Source organism: Solanum dulcamara, chromosome 7 (assembly GCF_947179165.1).
Source record: "Solanum dulcamara chromosome 7, daSolDulc1.2, whole genome shotgun sequence".
Classification (NCBI taxonomy): domain Eukaryota; kingdom Viridiplantae; phylum Streptophyta; class Magnoliopsida; order Solanales; family Solanaceae; genus Solanum; species Solanum dulcamara.
Window position 1 is genome coordinate 19,365,101 of NC_077243.1, and position 22,970 is coordinate 19,388,070.

The following is a 22,970-nucleotide window of genomic DNA, read 5'->3' on the forward strand; positions in this document are numbered from 1 at the left end:
AGTCCAACATATTGAAGGGACACAAAGTGAAGGTACGTTTTGGGATTTGAAGTAGTCCAACCTTTGTATGCCATTAACAAAGTAGTCCAACCTTCTGTATGCCATTCACAATAGCTTACCTATGTTCTAAAGGCATGTCCTAAATCTCTCTCTCTTTCTTTAAGGGTTTTTTCCGATTTAATTTTTTATTTGAGTTGGATCTTGATTAGAAAAGTTGTTGTGGATACTAAAAGAATTCAGTTTACAATTGTGGAACTTCCCCCCCCCCCCCCCCCCTTTTTGTCACTTGATGGGATTACGCAGAAATAATTGAGTTTTACCCATACATGTTTGTATTTATGCATGTCTGAATTTTGTTTCTTGGTTTTCAACATTTCAATTATTAGTTTGGTATGATCAAATGCAGATTTTTTTGTTCTTAAAGTTTAAATCTTTGTTGAGATTGGTTTTAATTTACTTGTGATTTATCATTTTGTTATCGTGACAATTCATTTCTCGTTGTACTCGAAACGAGTCTTTTGAAAAATTATTACAGCTTTTAACATCTTTTTTTAACCTGCATATGTTAAATGCAAATGGTGCTTTGTTTATTCCGCCTTTTCTTTTTACAAAGAGAAAATTGTGTTTGGGGGCATCTAACCTACAAACACTAGCGACATGATTAGTAGTTTGAGAGATTGATCAGAAAGATTTTTTAATATTTATTTTGATGAAGTAAAAAGTTTCACTCAAAGCATCCAGGAGATGTAAAAGAGTAGTACATTTGAGCTTACAAATTTATGAAAAGGAAGTTAGGAGCACAGACTAACAAAATTTCATAATTAAATTTCCTCACTTTATTTAGAAGGCAATTGAAAAATATATGGATATTGGGTTGGAGGGATATATTGTATAAGGTAAGATATTCATGATCTTACCTTTAATGAGAAATCATAGACATCAGTGTTGTCAAAGGCGCGCTTAAGCCCTGAAGCGAGTCTCAAAACGTGTTGAGCGCTTCGCCTCGCTTTATGTGCGCTTCAGTGTAATCATCAAGGTTCTAAGGGTAACTTTTCCTTGCCAATGAGCCTCTTTTGAAGAAGTGACACTAAACAATTGATATTTCACTTTATCATACTTTTCAAGAAGTGACACTAAACAATTGATATTTCACTTTATCATACTTTTTTTTCAATTTCTTAGTCATATATTTGTCATTCATGTTTATAATGATTGGTGTTGGACTAAACATATATATTTGTATCTATTTCTCCCTTTGCACCTTTTTTCATTAAAGGCCACACTTTATTTGTGCTCTGCTCTTAAAGCCCCAATCGACCTTAGAGATTTTTTGCGCTTTTCGCCTTTGATAACACTGATAGACATCAGTGGCAAAGTTGAGTAAGAGATAGCTTTAGTAGAGGTGGACCTTCCCCTTCCCCCCGTACACACACAGAAAAGGAGGGGGGGGGAGGGGGGATTCCATAAAATTTTGCGATAAGCAAACTATAATCTATACTATTATAAAATAATATCATTCAATTTATAACAATTATTAATAAGTCTCATACCTTGCAATGAACCATAACAAACCACCAAGCTCTCGTCCTCCACGGCCATGTGGGCGAACACGGCAATACCTGCATCACCATTCATGGCACATGAGTACGAAGGATAGTGGATGGGTACCATACCCTTTGTATAATTCAAAGAGAATCACACTCCAAAAGCTAGCTATTGAATTGGGAGAGCCCAAGGTTATGTAAGCCCTACATCAACACATTTCAGTACCGATGTGGGACTCAAGTCCCATGCCTATTTTTGTGCTTTTAGGTGCTATTTTTAATCTAAAATTACTTGTGTTTTTCAGCTTCTGTTGTAAAGGGTAAATCTGTAAATGAACTTTTCGTGTGCTATGTGTATCCACTTTTTGCTTCTTCATTGTTTACATCGATAGTCTCTAGAATCTACCATATGCTCCAGATCTATTCTATCACTCGATCTTTGCTCTTCGCTCCTCTTTGCCAGATACTCATAATCGTTTGTAATCTCTGCTTCGCCTTAAATTTGTCTTCAGTATTGCTGTATTCTTTGGTTGCAGTAAGTTTTTCTTCCCCATTTTTTTCTCCTAATGCGTCCAACTCTTGAAAAAGGACCTATAATGGTAGCTATTTTTATTCTTCTTTGGATTCTTAGGTTTGCGTATCATCAACTGTAAGGGTAATTTGCTCATGCATGTTTGAAAATAGAAATAAAATGTATATAGCTTGAAAGTGTTGATCAAGCTTTGGCTTGATTTTTTTGCCGCTGCTCATTTGTTCTGGATTTCCCATTTTCCCCCAGCCCCAACTCTGTAAGTTTCTCTAAGTACTGTACTTACTATTACAACTGATCATTACTGAACTTAGCTTAAGATTCTGGCTTAACAAATCAATTTGGTTAATCAAATAACATTTAGCTGTTTCGTGTGCAATTTTAGATATTCAAACACAATTTTGGCAAGAAAACAAATTACACTATTATCTCTGATCTTTGCCCTTTTTGGGAGTTTTTATAGTGATATGTTCTTTTCTTTTTATCTTCATAGCTTTTTCTATTGCTAATTTTAAGTTTAGCTTCATGTTGTTGCTCCTGCTGGTAAAACCCAATATTCCCATTAATTTTTGCATCAAACATTGTGTCTGGCGCCAGGTGTCACACTCAGTAAGAGATATAGTTCCTTTATATGTTTCCAAATCCCTCACGGCTTTGGTTGTACTTCTACTTGGATTGAGCAGTGAATGCTACATTTACGTCTCGACAAAAATTCAAATTGGTTCAATAAAATTTGCCAAAGATTATACCTTAAATGTGAGAATGATATTGGTATTCACTCCATTCTATAGAAGAAGTCAATACTCATCAATTGAGGGTCATGATAATAAATCCTATATAAATTGGAGGCTCAAATCCTCAATTTTTGTGTAAGTTTCTCAATTCATTCTTCGCTGCTTCATTGTTGAATCCATGTGTTGTTGAATGCTCTATTCTTCACTCTCTCCTCTTCTGCTTGTAGATTGTGCAGTTGTATACACATTTGCCTACTAAGTTAGTATTTGAAAGCTAAAGCTAATTAGCATTCCTCAATTGTTGCATGTAAGCAAATTTTGTGTTCGTACAAACTTTTGCCATTTATATACATAAGTAGTAATTAAAGATTATGATATTTTAACCTATACTTTGAACTCGGGATTTTTAGAATTCAAAAGAAATTTTAAAATTAGGTTTTAAGAATTCAGTTGATCTCGAAAATGCAGATAGATTTATTTGGGGTTCGAGGGGAATAACGGGTGAAGACTACAACAAAGTTGCTTGACAGAGCTATGGGTGGTTCATATAGAGAGGTAATGATCTTGAATTTTCACTTCCTGAAACAACTAGAACAATTTTATCACTGCTACCATTTTTAGAATCGATAGTCATGAATTTGATGGATGCTTCTACAAAGGATCTTCTCTTTGTTGACTACTGTAAGATTACAATTGTTTTGAACAATAGGTGGTGATCAAATTTCCACTTCTTCGTTTGTACAATCATTTAAATAACTGCGACATCGAGCTCCATTCTCTTGACTGTCTTATTTTATATATCTTGATGGTTTTCTTTGGTTTCTGCAGGTTTAATGCCTTTTGAAGAGGAACAACTGTCGTTGGGTTGTTGGTGCCATTTACTCTTCCTCTTAAGGTGTTCACCCAGTTCCATTCAATGGGCTCATTGTGGAATAGTCTAAATGAGTTGTTGTGAGATTAAGCTTCCTCTTTTGTTTCTCTTTATCTATGGCTATGGTTTTTTTATGTCCTATTTTTTGGTGCATGTTCGCTCTTTTTTTCTTCTTCTATAACTGCACTTATGATTTTTTATTTTCTGTTCGGAGTTTATAATTATACGATGATCTGGTTGTGGTATGAACATGTATGTCCCTTCTACATTTTTTTTTAAAGAGCTAATGGTTGACTCTGCCATTAATAAACTTAAGCTCTTTCTTAGCTGGGAGAGGAAAGTAAAATAAGTTTATGTTGAAAAGAGTTGTTTTATTGTTGTTGAATGGCGAGAGTAATTTTACTAAGTAATTGATTTATCCTTCAACTTATAGCCAAATACAGAAATTTGTTTCCACCTGTTTAATGTTCAAGTTATCGTGTTTCTACTTTAAGTTACATTTTGTACATGAAGCACACAGTAACACTTTTCGGGTTGTTTCGTCCCTCAGTTTATATTCTTGCAGCAGGCATCTTATGGTTGTTACTTTATGTACTTGTAATCTTACAACAGATACTTAGTTGGGGTTCATTACTGCAACATAATAATATTAATTCTTACTTCTTAACCTCTTTATAGGTCGCGGGTCTTCAATTTTGAGTTCATTTGAGACATACATAGGGCGTTCTTTTGAAATTTAGGTGTCATAATCCCTCAATGTCTTCTCAAATGTGTCTTTGCGTTTTTGTGATGTTTGGAATTTAAGTGTAAGAATGGTTTAAGGAAAGATGGATTTCTATAAAAGGAGGAAATAGAATCGCTGCTAATGGTTAATTCTTTGAGTCTTTTCAGAAGGACACGTGCGCTATGAGTAATTTGAGCAAACCACGTGTGCTGCACAAATTCAGCTATAGTAGTGAGCTATGTTGCTAGGACTCTTCAAAAATGTAAAGGGGTGCGTGTTGGATTCTCCAAAAGTAGTGAGTACTTCTTTTTTTATTCTTTTTTGGCTGAGAATAGTAGTAGTACTTCAGTCTCTATGCTTTGCTTTCTTTTGTTCTTCAATCTTTCAGAAATTATTTGTTGATTGGTCAGTGGTTCTTTGTGTTTCGTGTAACCTTTTAATTCTCAAAGGTAAGGAGGAAGTTACAATGCGCTCCACCATATTAGCCTATAACAGTTGTTTGACGACACGAAGCATTAGTAATGAATTAGTGGTGATTGAATTGATTAACAAGGACAAAAAAAACTACTGCAAATGTATAGGTTTCATATATTTTTTGTTCTCTCTACCAACATGTCACTGACGGTACATCCCGTTGTATTCCATTGACCTACTGTTTTAAATTAATATGTGCCTTATTTCAGTTCTGAGTAAGCAAGTTATTAGACCATTGAGTTGGTTAGTTGTTGGTCTAGATATCTATGTTAATTTCCAATTCACTAAAAATACCCAGAGGTTTTTGGTAGTTGATGGTACTAATTTATCTATTCAAAAGCACCAAATCCTTTAGTTATTTTTTATCAACTTCAACTTGGTATCTGCTGTCTAATTATATACCAAATATGTTTTCTGCAACTTCGTCAGGTACAATATTACTTTTTGTTGATATTAACTCGTGGAATGAACTAATCGCTTCGATGTTGCTAAATCTAAATAGGAAATAATATTTTGCAACTATTATCTTGCTTTGGTGATGGTGCGAGACAACCTGAGAAAGTTATGCTTTTCCTGTCCCATTATTCGAATGATCAAAAGTGTCCAAAACAGTGATAACAACAGAACCGTCTCTGGCAGCAACAGAAAGTTGTTTATATGGCTCTTAAATTACCAAAGGAGCTTGACACAGTCAAAATGTGTATTAGATAACTTATCTTTGATCTATTGTAAAACAGATGTTATGTCTTGGAAGATAAGACAGCATGTAATGATTGCAGTAACAAATACATGAGATGAAATCAACCGAAGAAGTTTTCTGTGCATACTTCTACAAAATGTTTTAATACTGATAAGATGTTTGTCATTAGTAACAGACCATTCCCATCTAGTTTGAGATTAAGGCATAGTTATTGTTGTACCCTTACTAGTATTGTTTATATATCTTTGACAAGTTTTAGGAATTCATTTAACGAATGGTAGTCAAACATTGACATGGTGTTTTTTTTCCTTTCACGTAACCTTATAACTATTACTACTTTAGTATCTTTTAACTACTCTTTGCTAAAATACACCAATCAAGTTAGATAATTTATTTTCATTCCCATTCACGTAAAATAAAAGGAATGAGTATTAAGTTCTTGCATTCCCTTCTATTTGATTCCTGGAAACTATATGCATCTTTTTCAGCAGGCACTTGTCCCATTCCCCAGTTCTCTGTGTACTTGTCTTCTTCTTCAAAATATATAACAAGTCTTCAGCTTTTCCATCCTAATGCTAAGGACACTGAATTTTCCTCTTTAGGGAATCTTATGTGCAAATCAGTGTTACATCCTCCTTTTTGTATCATTTTGCTTTTGGTAATGACTATTTTTATCCAAATTGTGATACTTCCGACAGCTATGGCAGGAAGAACTTAGTTCTCTGACGTTTTCTATGACCAACTTAAGTTCCAAGTTAGATTTTCCTAGTTTCTTCACTTTTGGGGGTCCCAGTACTCCTCAAACGTATTTGTACACTCTTCTGTGTTTCTTTGTATTGCAGGGCTTAACTTTTCTGCCTCATGGTCTGAGTATATTCACAAGAATCCAAATGGCAGTGAGCAACATTAATTTGACGTTAGGAATTCAAATATTCTTCATGGATCTAGAGAACTGATAACCTTTCTTGTTTCTACAGGAGTTTAGGAGATTAAAGTTTTTGTGACGAAGGAGATGGGAGGACCTTGATAATGATATCTTGATGAAGATACTCCACTCTTCTGACCTTTTTGAATTGTCTGCTCGACTTGCTCATGTTTGTAGTGCGTGGCGATTGGCTTGTTCTCATCAACTTCTCTGGAAGACGCTGGACTTGTCGGTACTAAAATCAAACTTCATCAAAAATATATTCACTTGTTTCCCAAGTAATTTTACACACTATTTGAAAATCAGCTTTTGGCCATGAAAATTTCAAATCCAACTTGAAGCTATATTTCAAATTTGAAACAACTTATAACCTGTTTTCCAACTCATGTTTCACTTGTGATGCTGTATCTCAAATTTGAGAAGCATATTCAAGCATGAATAATATTCCAAATATTCTTTGCAAAAAGTATAACTAAACACGACTCCATCTTCAACTTCCAACTCCATAAATTCCAAATAAAATGAATGTATGGCCAAACTCCTACTAATTCAGGAGAAGCAAAAATTACTGTGAAAATGAATATGACAGCTAATTAAATTTCCTCTTTTTCAGGTGTCCACTGCTTAAACGCCTTGTTATGCCTGCTTGGGATAAACTAGAAAAGCCAACTATACGCAGTGCTATTGGTATATGGAAAGATCTTGAATCACTGACAATGCCTAGTATAGAAAAACCTGCAGATGTCATCAAGAAAATTGCAAGGAATTGCAAAAAGTTTTCTGAGCTCAAGATTATGGGGCCCTGTGAAATGCTGTTTGCATCTACACTGGTATCATTTCTTCCAAACTTGGAAGTGTTGAGTGTGAGGTGCACGGTGTTGTGTAAACCTGCTCTGGTTATTATCTTGGAGGGGTTAAAAAAGTTGAAAGTGCTCAACATATCTCATTGCATAATTACTGAAGACCCTCCACCCACACCAATGAAAATTCTGACCAAGCTTGATAAATCAATTCTCGAAGAAGCGTCTAGGTTACACAAATTCCTAACCTTCATGAATGACTCATACATCACATGGCAGCGCACTCGAAATGATGAAGGGCTGATGAGGTGGTATAACTGTATAAGTATGAAGAATTCTGGAAAATGGATGAGGTGAGAGGTGGACTGTCAGTCTGATAAAACATTGAAGATCTTGTTTCTACAGGAGCTTTTATGCCCCACACTTAGGAGATTAATGATCTTGTGATGGAAGAAGGAGATTCTTCTGTAAGGAGATGGGAGGACCTTTATATTGATATCTTGGTGAAGATACTCCAGTCTTTTGACCTTTTTGAGTTGACTGCTGGACTTGCTCATGTTTGTAGTGTGTGGCGATTGGCTTGTTCTGATCAATTTCTCTGGATGACGCTGGACTTGTCGATATTAAAATCAAATTTCATCAAAATCTCGTTAGAGCCGTACGTATATGTGGACTGTCAGTCTGATAAAACATTGACCAGCCTCCTGAAGATTTGTTTGAACCTCAGTTGTGGAAACATACTAACATTAATCTTCCATTACAATTTGTATGTCAGCGATGATCAGTTGACTTATACTGCCGAGAGGTATTCCCCCAACAAACCTTCATCTTTCTGTAGTACTATAACTTATATCAAGCAACCGACAGCAAGCATCATTCCAGAGTTCAGGCATCTGACATCTCAGATGCCCTATGATTTTCCATTATTCTAATTCAGGTGAAGCAAAGTTTACTGTGAAAACGAAGAAGACAGCTAATTAAATCTCCTCTTTTTCAGGCGTCCATGTCTAAAACGTCTTGTTATGCCTTCATGGAACAGAATAAAGAAGATAGGAATATGCAGGGCTATTCGTATGTGGGAATATCTTGAATCACTGACAATGCCTAGTATAGCAAATCCTTCGTATGTCCTGGAGGAAATTGGAAGGAGTTACAAAAATTTCGCTGAGCTCAAGATTATGTGGCGCTGTGATATGCTCTTTGCATCTACACTGGTATCATTTCTTCCAAACTTGGAAGTGTTGAGTGTGAGGTGTGCGATGTTATCTAAAAGTGCCTTGTTTACTATCTTGGACGAGCTTGATGAATCAATTCTCGAAAAAGCATCTAGGTCACACAAATTCCTAACCTGCATGAGTGATTCATGCATCATGTGTCAGCGCACTCGAAATGATGAAGGGCTGATGAGGTGGTACAAGTATGAAGAAGACCTCTGGAAAGTGGATGAGGTGAGATCTCTTGCAATTTGACAACTTTAAGAATGTATTGCTTCATGAGTTAATGATCCAGTAAAATGTGTAAACTTGTGTATATGAAACATAATAAAACCTTGTCATTTTGAATGGACGCCAATCAGTGTCCAGTTTGCTAGCAGCAAGTATTATCCTTTTGAGTTGTTAACCTTTGGTGGCAAAAGGAAGAGTAGCTTTGTAGCATAGACATACATAAACCGTACTTCCATGTAGCGTAATGCTACTTCATTGTTGTAATTTTTGTAAGTTTTATGTCTGTTCTCTTTGACAGACTTGTATATATTTACATATGTATTGCCAAACATAGTAAGCTCACTCTTTTGTCACTATTTTGCGAATTTCATATCTAAATTATTGGATATTTACATAAACACCCTTTAATTACCATAAACTCATGGTAAAATATTCCCCGGATGAATATGACATACTATGTAAAAATCACGGTTCAAAAGCTCCTCCAAAGAGTTTCAAGTGGCAGTACTCGCGTGGAAATTTTGTTGAGTGAATAGTTTTAAATTCTCCCAAATTATTATTGTTTTGTGAGTTTCATACATAAACTAATAGATATTTATAGAATCTCTGAACTATCATGAACTCATTGTGTTCGGTGGATTCATTTTTAGACTTCTCTCATCTCTTATGTGTCTTTTCACAAGGTATTTCAAATCTTTTACCATATAATCAATCGAGGATTTTCTTAAATCTAAAGGAAGTTATAGTCCAAGAGGTAACAGGAGTGCTCAATCATTTAAGTATAAAAATTAAAAAAAAATAGGGTAAAATTTGAAAATAAATAAATAAATGCAATAATAAAATTCATATCTCACGGACTAATCATAAAGCAAGAGTTTCAAGCACGACAAGTGATCACTTTTCAAGGAATTTTAAAAAGTGTAGAATTTCATATATTGTTTGGTGTTAGCTTAACATACTTAAACTGGTTTTCAGTTTAATCATGTTAAGTGTTACATTATCGAGTACATTATTCTGCTATATGTAGCCATCAAAGGATCTAAACTGCATATAACTTTTCCAGAATGGATAATGATAATGTATTATAACCTGAGAAAGTTAGTAATTTAATCATGACATTTGAATTAGTGAAACATTTTTTGTTTATGATACTATGTGACTATTCATTATGAGATATTACTTTTTTAGAGCAGATTTGATTGTATGTTTCAAGTTAAAGTAATCAAATTTGGTGGTTTTGTTAGTTTTTAGAAATTGGTGTATAATTCATATTTCATGAAGAAAAAGTACATTCAAACAATCAACAATTCTTTGAGAAATTTACAACCAAACACAACTTCAACATCAAATTTTTTAAATAAAGTGAAAAATATTTGATTTCTATGGTTAAATGCCTATTGGATATTCATCAGGCTCATGCTCATGCTCAAATTTATCACACTGAGAGTGTTCACCTTTGGTAAATTTGGGCATGAGCCTGATGAATAATAAAAGTCTCGAATTTGAACTTTGGATATGGAGAATATCCTACTGAGAGTGTTCACCTCCGAATAGACTACACAATGCATGATCCGAATTTAGTCGGGGCTTCAATGTGGACTCTCAAAATTGAGTAAGAGAACAAAAAAAAAAGAAAGAGGGTTTCTCCTTGGTCCTTCTCAAGCAATTTTTACACCACTTTCTTCCTTCTCGTAGTTCTCCTGTTCTTCTTAAGTTGTTCCTGATACTCAAATCGCTTCTTCCGGTCTTTCTTCTTAATAATGGCTCATGCCCAAATTTAGCATAATCAGTGTTAATTAATTTGCATTTTTAAAATACTGAGAACAGAAAATTTGAAAAATGCATAGTATTTTCTTAAGAAAATTATTTCCCTCGAGAATTCGAGGTTAATAGAATGTGTCAATACTTAAAATTACATTGTCAGCGAATCACTCAACGATATTAAAGAACATGATAATTTATTCATGGAAAAGAAGAAGACTTTGAAGTTCAGAAATTCATAAGAAAAATATCTAAGGAATCAAACGAATTTATAACCTTGAAAGTACTGTTTCTGAAAGTTTGCAACCTTTCATAACAATCACTTAAAGGAAAATGGGCTGAAATTTTAAATAAAATCCAAAAAAAAATAAATCAAATCGGGTCGCGCGAAGATCCAATTTGGGTTGGATATTTGGCCAATTTAATCAATAATTAAATAATTAAATGATTAAAGAATTTTTTTGTCCAAATATAATCTTTGAATCGATCATTTTTCAAAGCCAAAACTTAACGGGCAACGATGATATGAGGAGGTCCCCTTTTTCAACTTTTTTAATTACAAGTAAAATTATTTCATTGTTTAGACACTTGAACTTCTTTTTCCATTATAAACAAAGAAAAAATGTCTTTCGCCAAAATACGTGTTCCCATTTCCCATTTACTCTATACTAGACCTAACAATAAGCACAATAGTTAGGCTTTCAGTCATAACCAATATCTTGGTGAAGCACTCTAATAGAGGTATGGATCTCAATACTTCTGAGAAGGAGATGGGGTATATTACTCTCACCTAGAACTCTAGCATTGTCTACAGACCAATTGTTCGAGATAAAAAAAATTAAAGAAAAAAAAAAACTTAGCTTCATGGTACAAGATTCTGGAAAAAATTAAGTGACGGGTGATAAAAAAAAACTCAATTAAAAAAAGTGACATTAACTTGATTAAATGTGATTAAATGGAATATGTACCTGATTAGAGTGATTAAATTTTTTGGGCGTGTATTAGCATTTTTAAATTTTAAAAAATATTTCCTCTTATTTTAAATTTTAAAAATTTTCTCCTTTTTTTATCATCTTTCAATTTTACTTCCTTTTTCTTTATTTTCAGATTTCTCTCTCCCTCCCTCCCTTCATCTTCTTCTTCTTTCTTTCTCCCTTCCTCTATCTTTTTTTTTTAATCATCGTCATTATTGTCACCGTCTTCGTTCCTGCAATCGTTCATTCTTTTTATTGCGTTATTCTTTTTTTTTTTTACGAACCATTTTTTTTTTTATTTTGAGAATTTTTTAAAAAATAAAAAAATATTTAAGTCATTGCAAGAAATTCTGCAGAAAATCAAGCAACTATGATAGTTGTTGCAATAATTATTGCAGTTGCTACAACAACTTTAACATTTGCCAGAATTGTTGCAACAACTTCACTAATTGTTTGAGTTGTTGCAACAATTGTTGAATTATTATAACAATTTCTGCATAGTTATTGTAGCAACTTTGACAATTATTTAATTTTTTGACAGAAAATGAGGTGGAGGAGAAATTGGTGAAGGAGATAGTAATTGTGGGAGAGGAGAAGGCCGGTGATGTTGATAGTGACGGTGGAAGAAGAGGTGATGGCTATTGTGGCAATAGGGAAGAAGGAGGAGCAAGACGAAGAGGTGGTGGTAGCGTTAGAAGAGGAGAAAAATATGGTGGTGGTAGTAATGGTGGAGAAGGTGGTGGTGACGGCGGTGAGACAACGGTAGAAGGGATAGAAATATCAGTGACCGCAGAATGGGAGGGAGAGGGGATGTGGTGGGTATGAAAAAATAGGGTCTTTGTATAAATAATAAAATTTGAGAGTTTTAAAATTAGTATCATTAATACTAATCTTAAAATTGTCACATCTGCTCAATGATTAAGACTTAGTCGATTTTTCTTAATTTTAAAATTTTTTTGTCACGTTTAATCACTTTCCAAGATTCTGAGTTTGGCTACTAAATCCTAACATTCACCACATAATTCTCCATATATTTCACATACGGAGTGTCACCCAAAAGATATCCAATTAGATATGTACTTCAATAATCCTTTTGTTCACGTATATCTTCTTTTTCAACTTGAGCAACAATTGTATCACCACACATAGCATGAGGGACATAGGTGAGAGGCTTACCCATTTGAGAGTTGCAATTGCGGTGAAGGGATTTCTCTTCCAATGATTAATTATTCTTGTTAGACGATACTTCTTCCAGTGTAGGATACAACAATAATCGATGTAGGACGAACAGAGGTATATCTTTCAGAGAATTGGAGAAGATGAGTGATACAGAAATCCTCAATCCTTCACACAATTTGTTTTGTCAGCTGGATATGGAATGGCCAAAGTTGTGTGTGAGAGTGGTAAGGATAACATGGGCCTTATAGTGATGAGTAGTTCGGTAACTGCCGAACGAATGGTTGTGTCTATCACGCAGGTACGATGTGTGGACGAAGTTGATCTCCTGCAGGTCATGGCTGTTAGACATAAATAAGTCTCTTAGTATGTGTATACACTTTATTTACTATTGTGTGAGCTCATGACGATGCATTTAGAGCAGGGGCAAAGTCGCAGTGTCTCGAGAGTGGCTAGGCGAACATCCTTTATTCGAAAATTATACCAAATAAATAGGTAAAAAATTATCTTTATAGATTATATTTACCAGTTTGAATACTCTAGGCAGCGGTCAAATCTTTGCTCTTAATGCTCCGCAAAGCAGTTGTCCAGGTTTGATGAGAAAAGTGATTAAAGGTGAAAACAGAGTTCAAAAGCTAAGAAAAAGTAACACGAATTTTCATTATTGAGTAAAGATAACACTTTTAAAATTAACGTTAATGACATTAATTTTAAAATCTTTAAATTTTATTATTTATACTAAGGTCCTCCCCCTTCCCACCCCTTCTATACCGCCACTGCCATCCCCAGCCCTTCTGCCATTACCGTCATTTCCACCCTTTTTACCATCGTCGTCACCATCTTCTCCTTCGCTACTATCACCACCTCCTTCTCTTCCTCTTCCACTATCATCACTATCTTATTTTTCTCCTCCTCCTCTACCACCATCGACGCCACCATCTTTTCATCCTCCGTCGCCACCACCGCTGTAATAATCATCACCTCCTACTTCATCATCACTGCCACAATAATCATCACTTCCTCACTCACCATCGCCATCAACACCACCATCTTCTTCTCATTTTCTATCAAAAAAAAAACAACTGTCGAAGTTATTACAGCAACTATGAATAAGGTGTTGTAACAATTTCAACAGTTGTTGTAGCAACTCAAACAATTATTGAAAGGTAATGAAAAAGGGAAAAGTTTCAAAGAGAGAGAAAGAAAAAAAAAGTAAGATTGAAAGATAATGAAAAAAGGGAAAGTTTCAAAATTTGAACTAGGAGGAAACACTTTTTAAAATTTCAAATTTCTAATATACATTTGAAAGTTTTTAATTACTCTAATCAGATCCACTTTTCATTTAATTACATTTGACCATGTCAATATCACTAATTTTAAATTTGGGACTTAAAAAATACCTTCTACTCATTTCTCTCGGGTTTGATTCCAGTGGCCTACTTTTTAATTTCTGCAAGAATATCCCCGTTTTTTCCTTCAATTTGTCTTTAAGAGCCCGTTTGGATTGGCTTTAAGTTGGTCAAAACTGTTGGGGGGAGGAAGCACCACAACTAAAGTTTGATATGATGAAAATATTGAAAATAAATTGGACACGAGAATTTTACGTGGAAACCCTCTAAATGATAGAAGGGAAAAACCACGGGGTAGAAGGATCTCACTATTTAATATGGAGTACACAACTCTCAATTACAAGGAGAAAACAACAATTAACATTTCTCTCTTGTAAAAGGAACAACTACTAAAGAGGACACTCAAGACTACAATATTTATCTTGGTGTATAACTCTCTTTGTATTCTTACTCTCTCTTTCTGGGATGGGATAAATGAGGGCAAGAGGTCTTCTATTTATAGGAAACTAAAAACGCGTAAAATCCGCATATTGAACCTCCCTTTTTGACTACGCGTTCAAAACGCGTTTTGTTCCTTTTTTGACTACGCGTTCAAAACGCGTTTTGTTCCTTTTTTGACTACGCGTTCAAAACGCGTTTTGACTATCTTGCATTCTCCCACTTGAAGATTTAATTGAGAATTAATTAAGTCTTCACACCATCCTTTCTACCCAATTACTGCAATGTTACGTTTCTGCTAGGCCAATAGAAGATCGACACCATATGAACTTGTTACTGTTGATCGACTTCGTAAACATATCTGCCAGGTTGTCATTGGTGTGAATTTTCTGAATATCCACACTGCCTACTTCCACCTTCTCACGAACAAAGTGATACTGAACTCGTATGTGCTTTGTCCTTGAATGAAATGCCGGATTCTTTGCAAGATGCAAAGCGCTCTGACTGTCACAAAACAAAGCAATCTTCTCTTGTTTGTGCCCGAGCTCCTCCAGTAACATCTGCATCCATATTGCTTATTTGCTAGCTTGTGTAGCTGCTACATATTCTGCTTCCGTCGTAGATGTAGCCACGATAGATTGCAGTTTTGAAACCCAGCTTACAGCTCCTCCAGCAAGAGTAAACACATAACCTGTGGTGGACTTGCTTTTATCAAGATCACCTGCATAATCTGAATCAACATAACCTTTAACAGTAAAGTCTGATCCTCCATAACACATTGTAACATCTGAGGTACCCTTGATGTATCTCAGGATCCTCTTAACAGTATTCCAATGCTCTCTACCAGGATTAGCCATGTATCGACTAACCACTCCCGCTGCTTGTGCAATGTCAGGTCTTGTACATACCATAGCGAACATTAAACTTCCCACTGCTGATGCATACGGTACTCGAGACATCTCCATCCTCTCTGCTTCATTGCTAGGACACATACTTGAGGATAACTTGAAATTAATAGGAAGTGGGGTAGAAATTGACTTACAGTCTTGCATCTTGAAGCGTCTCAAGATTTTCTTCAAGTAGTTCTTTTGAGAAAGCCAAATCTTCCTATTATTTCTGTCTCGGTGAATTTGCATCCCTAGAATCTTGTTTGCTGGTCCCAAGTCCTTCATTTCAAACTCCCTAGCAAATTGTGCCTTTAAATTTGTGAGACGATCTTTGTTGGGGCCTGCTACCAACATGTCGTCAACATACAACAGCAAAATAACAAAATCTTCATCACCAAATCTCTTGTAATAAACACAAGGATCTGAACTATGTCTGTTGTATCCAAGGCTTATAATGAAGGAATCAAATCTCTTATACCAACATCTCGGCGCCTGTTTGAGACCGTATAGAGATTTGTTCAACCTGCAAACCAAGTTCTCTTTTCCCTGTTCTTCAAAACCTTCTGGTTGGAGCATATAAATTTCTTCTTCAAGTTCTCCATGAAGAAATGCAGTTTTGACATCTAACTGCTCCAAGTACAAGTCAAATGTAGCACACATCGCCAGGACCACTCGAATTGTTGTGAGTCGAACCACTGGAGAAAATATCTCATTGAAGTCTATACCTTCTTTCTGAGCGAATCCTTTCACCACCAATCTTGCACGATACTTCTCCACTTGATCATTACCATTGCGTTTGATCTTGTAGACCCATTTATTTCCAATGGCCTTCCTTCCTTGTGGTAATTGAACAAGATCCCATGTTTTATTTTTATGAAGAGCTTCAATTTCTTCTTGCATTGCTGCCATCCACAAAGATGATTCTTGGCCTTTCATAGCTTCTTGAAAGGTTGAAGGCTCTCCATCTTCTGTTAATAGACAGTATGCAATATTACTCTCCATAGAATAATCTGAGTGCCAAGCTGGTTCTCTTCTCTCCCTAGTTGACCGTCGAACTTCTGGAGTTTCGATCTCAGCTTGCTCTTGTTCTTCGTGCTCTGGTGCTGCTTCAGAAGAAACTGGAACTTCTTCTATTTCTTCAACTTCAATTGTAGTAGTCTCTGATTTTTCTTTTGAAGTGCTACCTTCTTTTGCTTGTATCTTGTTTTCAACAAATACAACATCCCTGCTGATTACCACCTTGCGGGCTGTGGGATCCCACAAGCGATACCCCTTGACTCCATCAGCATACCCTAAGAAAATGCATTCCCTGGATTTTGGATCCAACTTCAATTTTTCTTGGGTGTTGTACATAACATAAGCAGGACATCCGAATATATGTAAGCGAGAATAATCAGCTGGTTTTCCTGTCCACATCTCCATTGGCGTTTTCAGATCAATTGCGGTTGATGGTGACCGATTGATCACATAACAGGCGGTTTTGACTGCTTCTGCCCAGAATGGTTTTTCCAACCCTGTAGTTGCCAACATAGCTCTTGTCCGTTCCAACAAGGTTCTGTTCATTCGCTCTGCTACTCCATTTTGTTGTGGAGTATATGCCACCGTGAACTGCCGTTTAATACCTTCTTGTTTACAGAAGTTATTAAATTCATCACCAGTGTATTCTCCTCCATTATCTGTCCTCAAACACTTGATCTTTTTCTCAGATTCAAGTTCCACCCGCGCTTTGAACTCTTTGAAAACTGGAAAAACATCTGCCTTCCTCTTGATTGGATACACCCAACTTCTCCTGGAGTAATTATCGATGAATGACACGAAATATTTCGCTCCTCCTAGAGACTCCACCGGTGCTTGCCAGACATCAGAGTGAACCAGATCTAGTATTTCCTTGTTTTTAGCAGAGGAACTGCTAAACTTCAGTCTATTTTGCTTACTGGTAACACAATGCTCACAAAAGGGTAGTAAAACCTTTTTGAGCCCTGGAAGAAGTTTTTGCTCAGCAAGAATCTTCAAACCTCATTCCGACATATGGCCAAGTTTACGATGTCATATCATCGTTGATTCTTCAAATGAACTTGCTGACACGGTTGATGCTTCTCCTTCTTGGTGTGTTTCATCTTTAAGCACATATAGATTTGCAACAAGTTTTTCTGCTTTCATCACTACAAGCGCTCCTTTGGATTTTCTCATGACTCCACCATGAGTCTTATATGAACATCCATTATCATCTAGTTGTCCTAAAGACAATAGATTCTTCTTCAAGTCTTTTACATGTCGTACCTCCTGGATGGTGCGAACCGTGCCATCATACATCTTTATTTTGATGGACCCAATACCAATAACATCCAAAGCATGATCGTTTCCCATGAACACAGACCCTCCTGAGATAGGATTATATTGATGGAACCATTCTCTCCTGGAAGTCATGTGCCATGTTGCTCCTGTGTCCATGATCCAGACATCAGTGAAACGTTTTCTGCCTTTATTATTTGATATTGCCTCACTACATAAAATATCGCCATCATCTGAGGTACATGCAACATTCCCTTGAGCATTTGATGGCTCAGGGTTTTCACTCTTCTTCTTGAACCGACAATCTTTTTTGAAGTGGCCTTTCTTGCCACAATTGTAGCACTTGATATTCTTCTTACTTCTTGATTGAGATCTGCCATGATTGTGACTCCCACTGGGGCCACGTTCCGTTGGTCTTCCTCTCACCATCATCAAAGCTTCAGCTTGCTGCGAACTTGCTTGTCTGTCTTCCTTATTTTTGCGCCTATTTTCTTCTTCCAAGACAGCGGCTGCAATTTCATCGAAAACTAGACTGTCTATATTGTTCGTCAGGCAGACTTTGAAGTAGAAGCTCCGCACGTTCAGTCCCCTCTATTTTGCAACCCATTGTTGTAAGTTGCGAAAACAGAGTATTCAAAGTATTGATGTGTTCAGTAACTGACATGGATTCTGCCATTCGAAGAGTATACAATCTTCTTTTTAAGAAGATTTTATTATGCAAAGACTTGGCCTCATACAACCCCGTAAGAGTATCCCATATTTCCTTCGCCGTCCGCTTTTCCGCTACACTAGACAATACTTGATCAGCTAGTGCCAAATGTAGATCAGCAACTGCGTTGCTGTCTATGTCGTTCCACTTGTTGTCATCAACAAAGTCTGTGGGCCTGCCTTCAATTGCAGCTAAGCAATTGTCTTTTCTCAGTATCGCTTTTATTTTCATTTTCCACAATGAGAAATTAGTCCCATTGAATTTTTCAACATCAAACTTTGTTGTACTCGACATTGTTATTTGTTTCACACCCTTCTAGATCGTTTCTGAATATTTTTGCGAACAATCGTGACAAACTGTACCGTCATCGAAATTTACTATTCACGTGAATAGTACTGTTCACCAAATTTACTATTCACAAATAGTACTTTCGCATAAAACAGACAGAATAACCGAGGGCTCTGATACCACTGTTGGGGGGAGGAAGCACCACAACTAAATAATACTGTTCACGTGAATAGTACTGTTTGTCACGATTGTTCGCAAAAATATTCAGATACCACTGTTGGGGGGAGAAAGCACCACAACTAAAGTTTTATATGATGAAAATATTGAAAATAAATTGGACACGAGAATTTTACGTGGAAACCCTCTAAATGATAGAAGGGAAAAACCACGGGGTAGAAGGATCTCACTATTTAATATAGAGTACACAGCTCTCAATTACAAGGAGAAAACAACAATTAACATTTCTCTCTTGTAAAAGGAACAACTACTAAAGAGGACACTCAAGACTACAATATTTATCTTGGTGTATAACTCTCTTTGTATTCTTACTCTCTCTTTCTGGGATGGGATAAATGAGGGCAAGAGGTCTTCTATTTATAGGAAACTAGAAACGCGTAAAATTCGCGTATTGAACCTCCCTTTTTGACTACGCGTTCAAAACGCGTTTTGTTCCTTTTTTGATTACGCGTTCAAAACGCGTTTTGTTCCTTTTTTGACTACGCGTTCAAAACGCGTTTTGACTATCTTGCAAAAACCAACTTAAAGCCTCTTTTCAGCTTTTGGACGTGTTTGTCTAATGCTAACTTTAAGCCAGAAAGTTCTTAAAGTCAGTCAAAAATGAAAAGTTAGGATTCCTAACTTTTTTTTTGTTAAGTGCTTAAAGTCATTTTCTTTGACCATGAAAATTACTTTTATATCCCTTATATTTTAATTAAATTCCCAAACTACCATTTTTATTCTTTTAACCCAAAAATTCACATAATTTTCCTCATTTAAGCACTTTTATCCAAACACTCAACTGCTTATTTATAAAAATAACTTTCAGCACTTTAAACTTCTAAAAGCACTTCATACATAAAAGTTACTTTTTTTAAGCCCATCCAAACGGGCTCTAACTCTTTTTTCCCTCATTTAATTTTGTAAATAAGCGAATCTTATTATTTTTTCTATTGGTTTCAAAAAATTTAGTGTCATGTTTGATGTTTAATAGCGCTTAATGGTATGCATTTTTATAACTGGAGTATTGCTGCTGGTTGGTTTAATACTGTTTAATTTATCTTTATATATATTCTTCAAGTTTATTTTTTATTGAATAAAAGAGGTCATTTTTTAAAAATCGATCTTCGAAAATTGTTATTTTGAATGTATATATAAATATGAACATCCTTTCCGAAACCTACACCACTGATTAAGAATGGGATGAAAATGATTTGCTATTGATGTGGTATTGTATGTTATATGGGGCGGAGTGTTGGCCAGTTAAGGTCTTTCACATTCAAAAGATGAAAGTTGCCGAGATTAGAATGTTGAGATGAATGTATGGGCATACCAGGAGCGACAAGATTAGAAACGAGGCTATTCGGGACAAGGTAGAAGTGGCCTCGGTGGAAGACAAGATGTGGGAAATGCAACTGAGATGGTTTGGGCATGTGAAGAGGAAAGACACAGATGCCCCAGTGCGGAGGTGTGAGAGGTTGGCCATGGATGGTTTCAGAAGAGGTAGGGGTAGGCCGAAGAAATATTGGGGAGATGTGATTAGACAGGATATGGCGCAACTAAAGCTTACCGAAGACATGACCTTAGATAGGAGAGTGTGGAGGACCCACATTAGGGTAGAAGGCTAGTACATAGTCTCGTTATTCTCTCTTATTAGTAGGCGCATTAGCGCACTATAATTTCTTGTGCTCTGATTTCTGTTATTATCTATTACTTTCTGTAATTTGATTACTCTATTTTATCTGTGTCGCTCTCGTTATTTGCTTTCCCATATCGCTTTGAACTTCTTAGCCTTATCTAACCTCTTTTTATGCTTTTATTGAGCCGATGGTCTTTCGGAAATAACCGTCCTACCTTGGTAGGAGTAAGGTCTGCGTACACTTTACCCTCCCCAAATCTCACGTTGTGGGATTTCACTGAATTGTTGTTGTTGTGGTATTGTAGTGTTTATACTTGGTAACTATGAAATGTTCTATATACTACAAGTCTGGTAATATAGATCACTAATTATATTTGTCAAGTAAAATAAAGGTTCGGGGATTAGAGAGCTAAGTTGATGAACGAGTGTGATTGGGATGGTATAGAAATTTTATGTTTGACTTAAATTCTGACCGAGCTTGATGAATCAATTCTCAAAAAAGCGTCTAGGTTACGCGAATTCTTAACCTGCATAGTGACTCATGCATCACGTGTCAGCACACTCGAAATGATGAAGGGTTCATGAGGTGGTATAAGTATGAAGACCTCTGGAAAGTGGATGAGGTGAAATCTCTTGCAATTTGTTAACTTTAAGAATGTTTTGCTTCATGAGTTGAAGGTGCAGTAAAATGTGTAAAACTTGTGTGTATGAAACACAGTAAAACCTCGTACTGCTATTTCCGTGTTGTGTCTATTCTCTTTGACAGTGTGGTTGTCATGTTCTTCGTGTTTCTATGATCTTATGCTTTTTGTTTTTGCGTTTTCGTAGCACACACTAGATTCTTTATCCATTTACATATGTATTGGCAAGAATATTGTAATTTTAAGCTTTTAGTAGATGAATAGTGCTTATTTTTCAACCAAAAAAAAGGTGAGGTGTTCGGCACAGTATTTTAGTAGAAAAGTTTTTCTTCAGAAGCTGAAAAAAGTAATTTTTTCTAGAAGATGCTCTTTGAAGAAAATATACTTACAAGCATTTCTTAAAAGTTTGATCAAATGCTAACTGCTGTTCAAAAGTGCTTTTTAAAATTAATATAGTCAAACATAAATTGTTACTCATCAAAAATATTTTATTGAAAAACAATTAAAAGAAGATGAAAAATGATCAAACTTGTTATTGTTCTTCTACATTGTCTTGTGAATTTTATATCTAAACTCTTTGGAGGAATGTTATGTCGAAAAATGGACAAAGTGTAAAATTAATTTCATCTTTATAAGAAAAAATCAATTTTAGTAAAAGAGGAGTCGCCACTTAATTTTTTAAAGAAATTAAGAAAACTTAATTTAAAAGACTCTAACAGATTTAAGTCTTAAAAATTTAGAGAAAAAGGTACGCGGTTCATATTACTATTTTAAGAAGGTTTTAGCACTTAAAATAGCCGTTAACATGCGGTTATCCAACGATTTAAAATTTATTTGACTAACTTTGGGAAATATTAATTTAAAAGGAAACGGAAGACTTTGGAATTATTTTTTAGAAAAAATGATTAAACTTAAACATTGAAAATAATATAGATGTATATAAAAAAAAGTAAAAGTTTATCAAATAACTAAGGAAAGGTAGAAAATCATTTAAAGAGTAAAATTAACATGAATTGGTTTATCTTTAGGGGAATCTAATTAGGTTAAAATAAATTAAAATTAATATCTAAGAAAACATAACTGACATAAGTAACTAAATTATTACAATCTGAATCAATATAAATATAATAAATAATACATGAACAACAATAAGAAGAACAACAATAAATAATAAGAACAACAATAATAATAATAACAACAACAATAAGAAGAACAACAATAATTAGAATAACAAGAATAATAACAAGAACAACAACAACAATAAGAAGAACAACAATAATGAGAACAACGATAATAATAACAACAACAACAACAACAATAATAATAATAATAATAATAATAATAATAATAATAATAATAATAATAATAATAATAATAGTAATCAACAACAACAATAATAAGAAGAACAACAACAACAACAACAACAACAATAATAATAATAATAATAATAATAATAGTGTCAAACTACTTGGAAAAATAATGAATAAAACTAAGTGCTTTCATGAAATAATCCTAACATATTCTAGCTAATTAATCATAACACATGCTAACTATAACAAATTTATATCATTAATCTAATTATTCTTATATACATACTAACTAAAAAAATAAGACTACGAATCAACTAAATATAAAACATGAAATAATTAAATAGAATAAAGCTGAGAAATATTTTACCTCTTTCCGGGCAACAAGACTGAAGACGATGAGCGGAAGACAACTTCACCACCACCCAAGAGTTTGATGAAACTCCAATCTCTTTTCGGGCAACAAGAATGAAGACGATGAGCGGAAGACAACTTCACCACCACCCAAGAGCTTGATGAAACTCCAATCTACAAAAAAAAAAAAAGA

General features: G+C 35.1%; 3 protein-coding genes across 12 annotated transcripts in view; all 3 read left to right on the forward strand.

Moving 5' to 3' along the window:
* LOC129895309 (F-box/LRR-repeat protein At3g48880-like) overlaps positions 1–7,251 on the forward strand; it is a 30,697-nt gene extending 23,446 nt beyond the window's left edge. For 3 of the 10 annotated variants that reach the window (XR_008767757.1, XR_008767758.1, XR_008767752.1), the window contains 3 exons: positions 3,276–3,362; positions 3,636–3,702; positions 4,570–5,329. The gene's annotated coding sequence lies outside the window, so the exon portion shown is untranslated. Of the gene's footprint in view, positions 1–3,275; positions 3,363–3,635; positions 3,759–4,569; positions 5,330–6,418; positions 6,734–7,114 lie in introns of those variants that run through there. The other 7 variants (XR_008767755.1, XR_008767759.1, XR_008767753.1 and 4 more) reach the window with 7 other exon arrangements.
* On the forward strand, positions 5,284–7,658 carry LOC129894584 (F-box/LRR-repeat protein At3g48880-like). The gene is made up of 4 exons (XM_055970281.1): positions 5,284–5,305; positions 6,419–6,472; positions 6,679–6,733; positions 7,115–7,658. The coding sequence occupies exons 1-4, from the start codon at positions 5,284–5,286 to the stop codon at positions 7,656–7,658; spliced, it is 675 nt and encodes a 224-aa protein (XP_055826256.1).
* LOC129895310 (F-box/LRR-repeat protein At3g48880-like) lies at positions 7,608–9,105 on the forward strand. Its single transcript, XM_055971009.1, has 2 exons — positions 7,608–8,106; positions 8,299–9,105. The coding sequence occupies exons 1-2, from the start codon at positions 7,748–7,750 to the stop codon at positions 8,768–8,770; spliced, it is 831 nt and encodes a 276-aa protein (XP_055826984.1). The 5' UTR covers positions 7,608–7,747; the 3' UTR covers positions 8,771–9,105.
* The last annotated feature ends 13,865 nt before the right edge of the window (positions 9,106–22,970 follow it).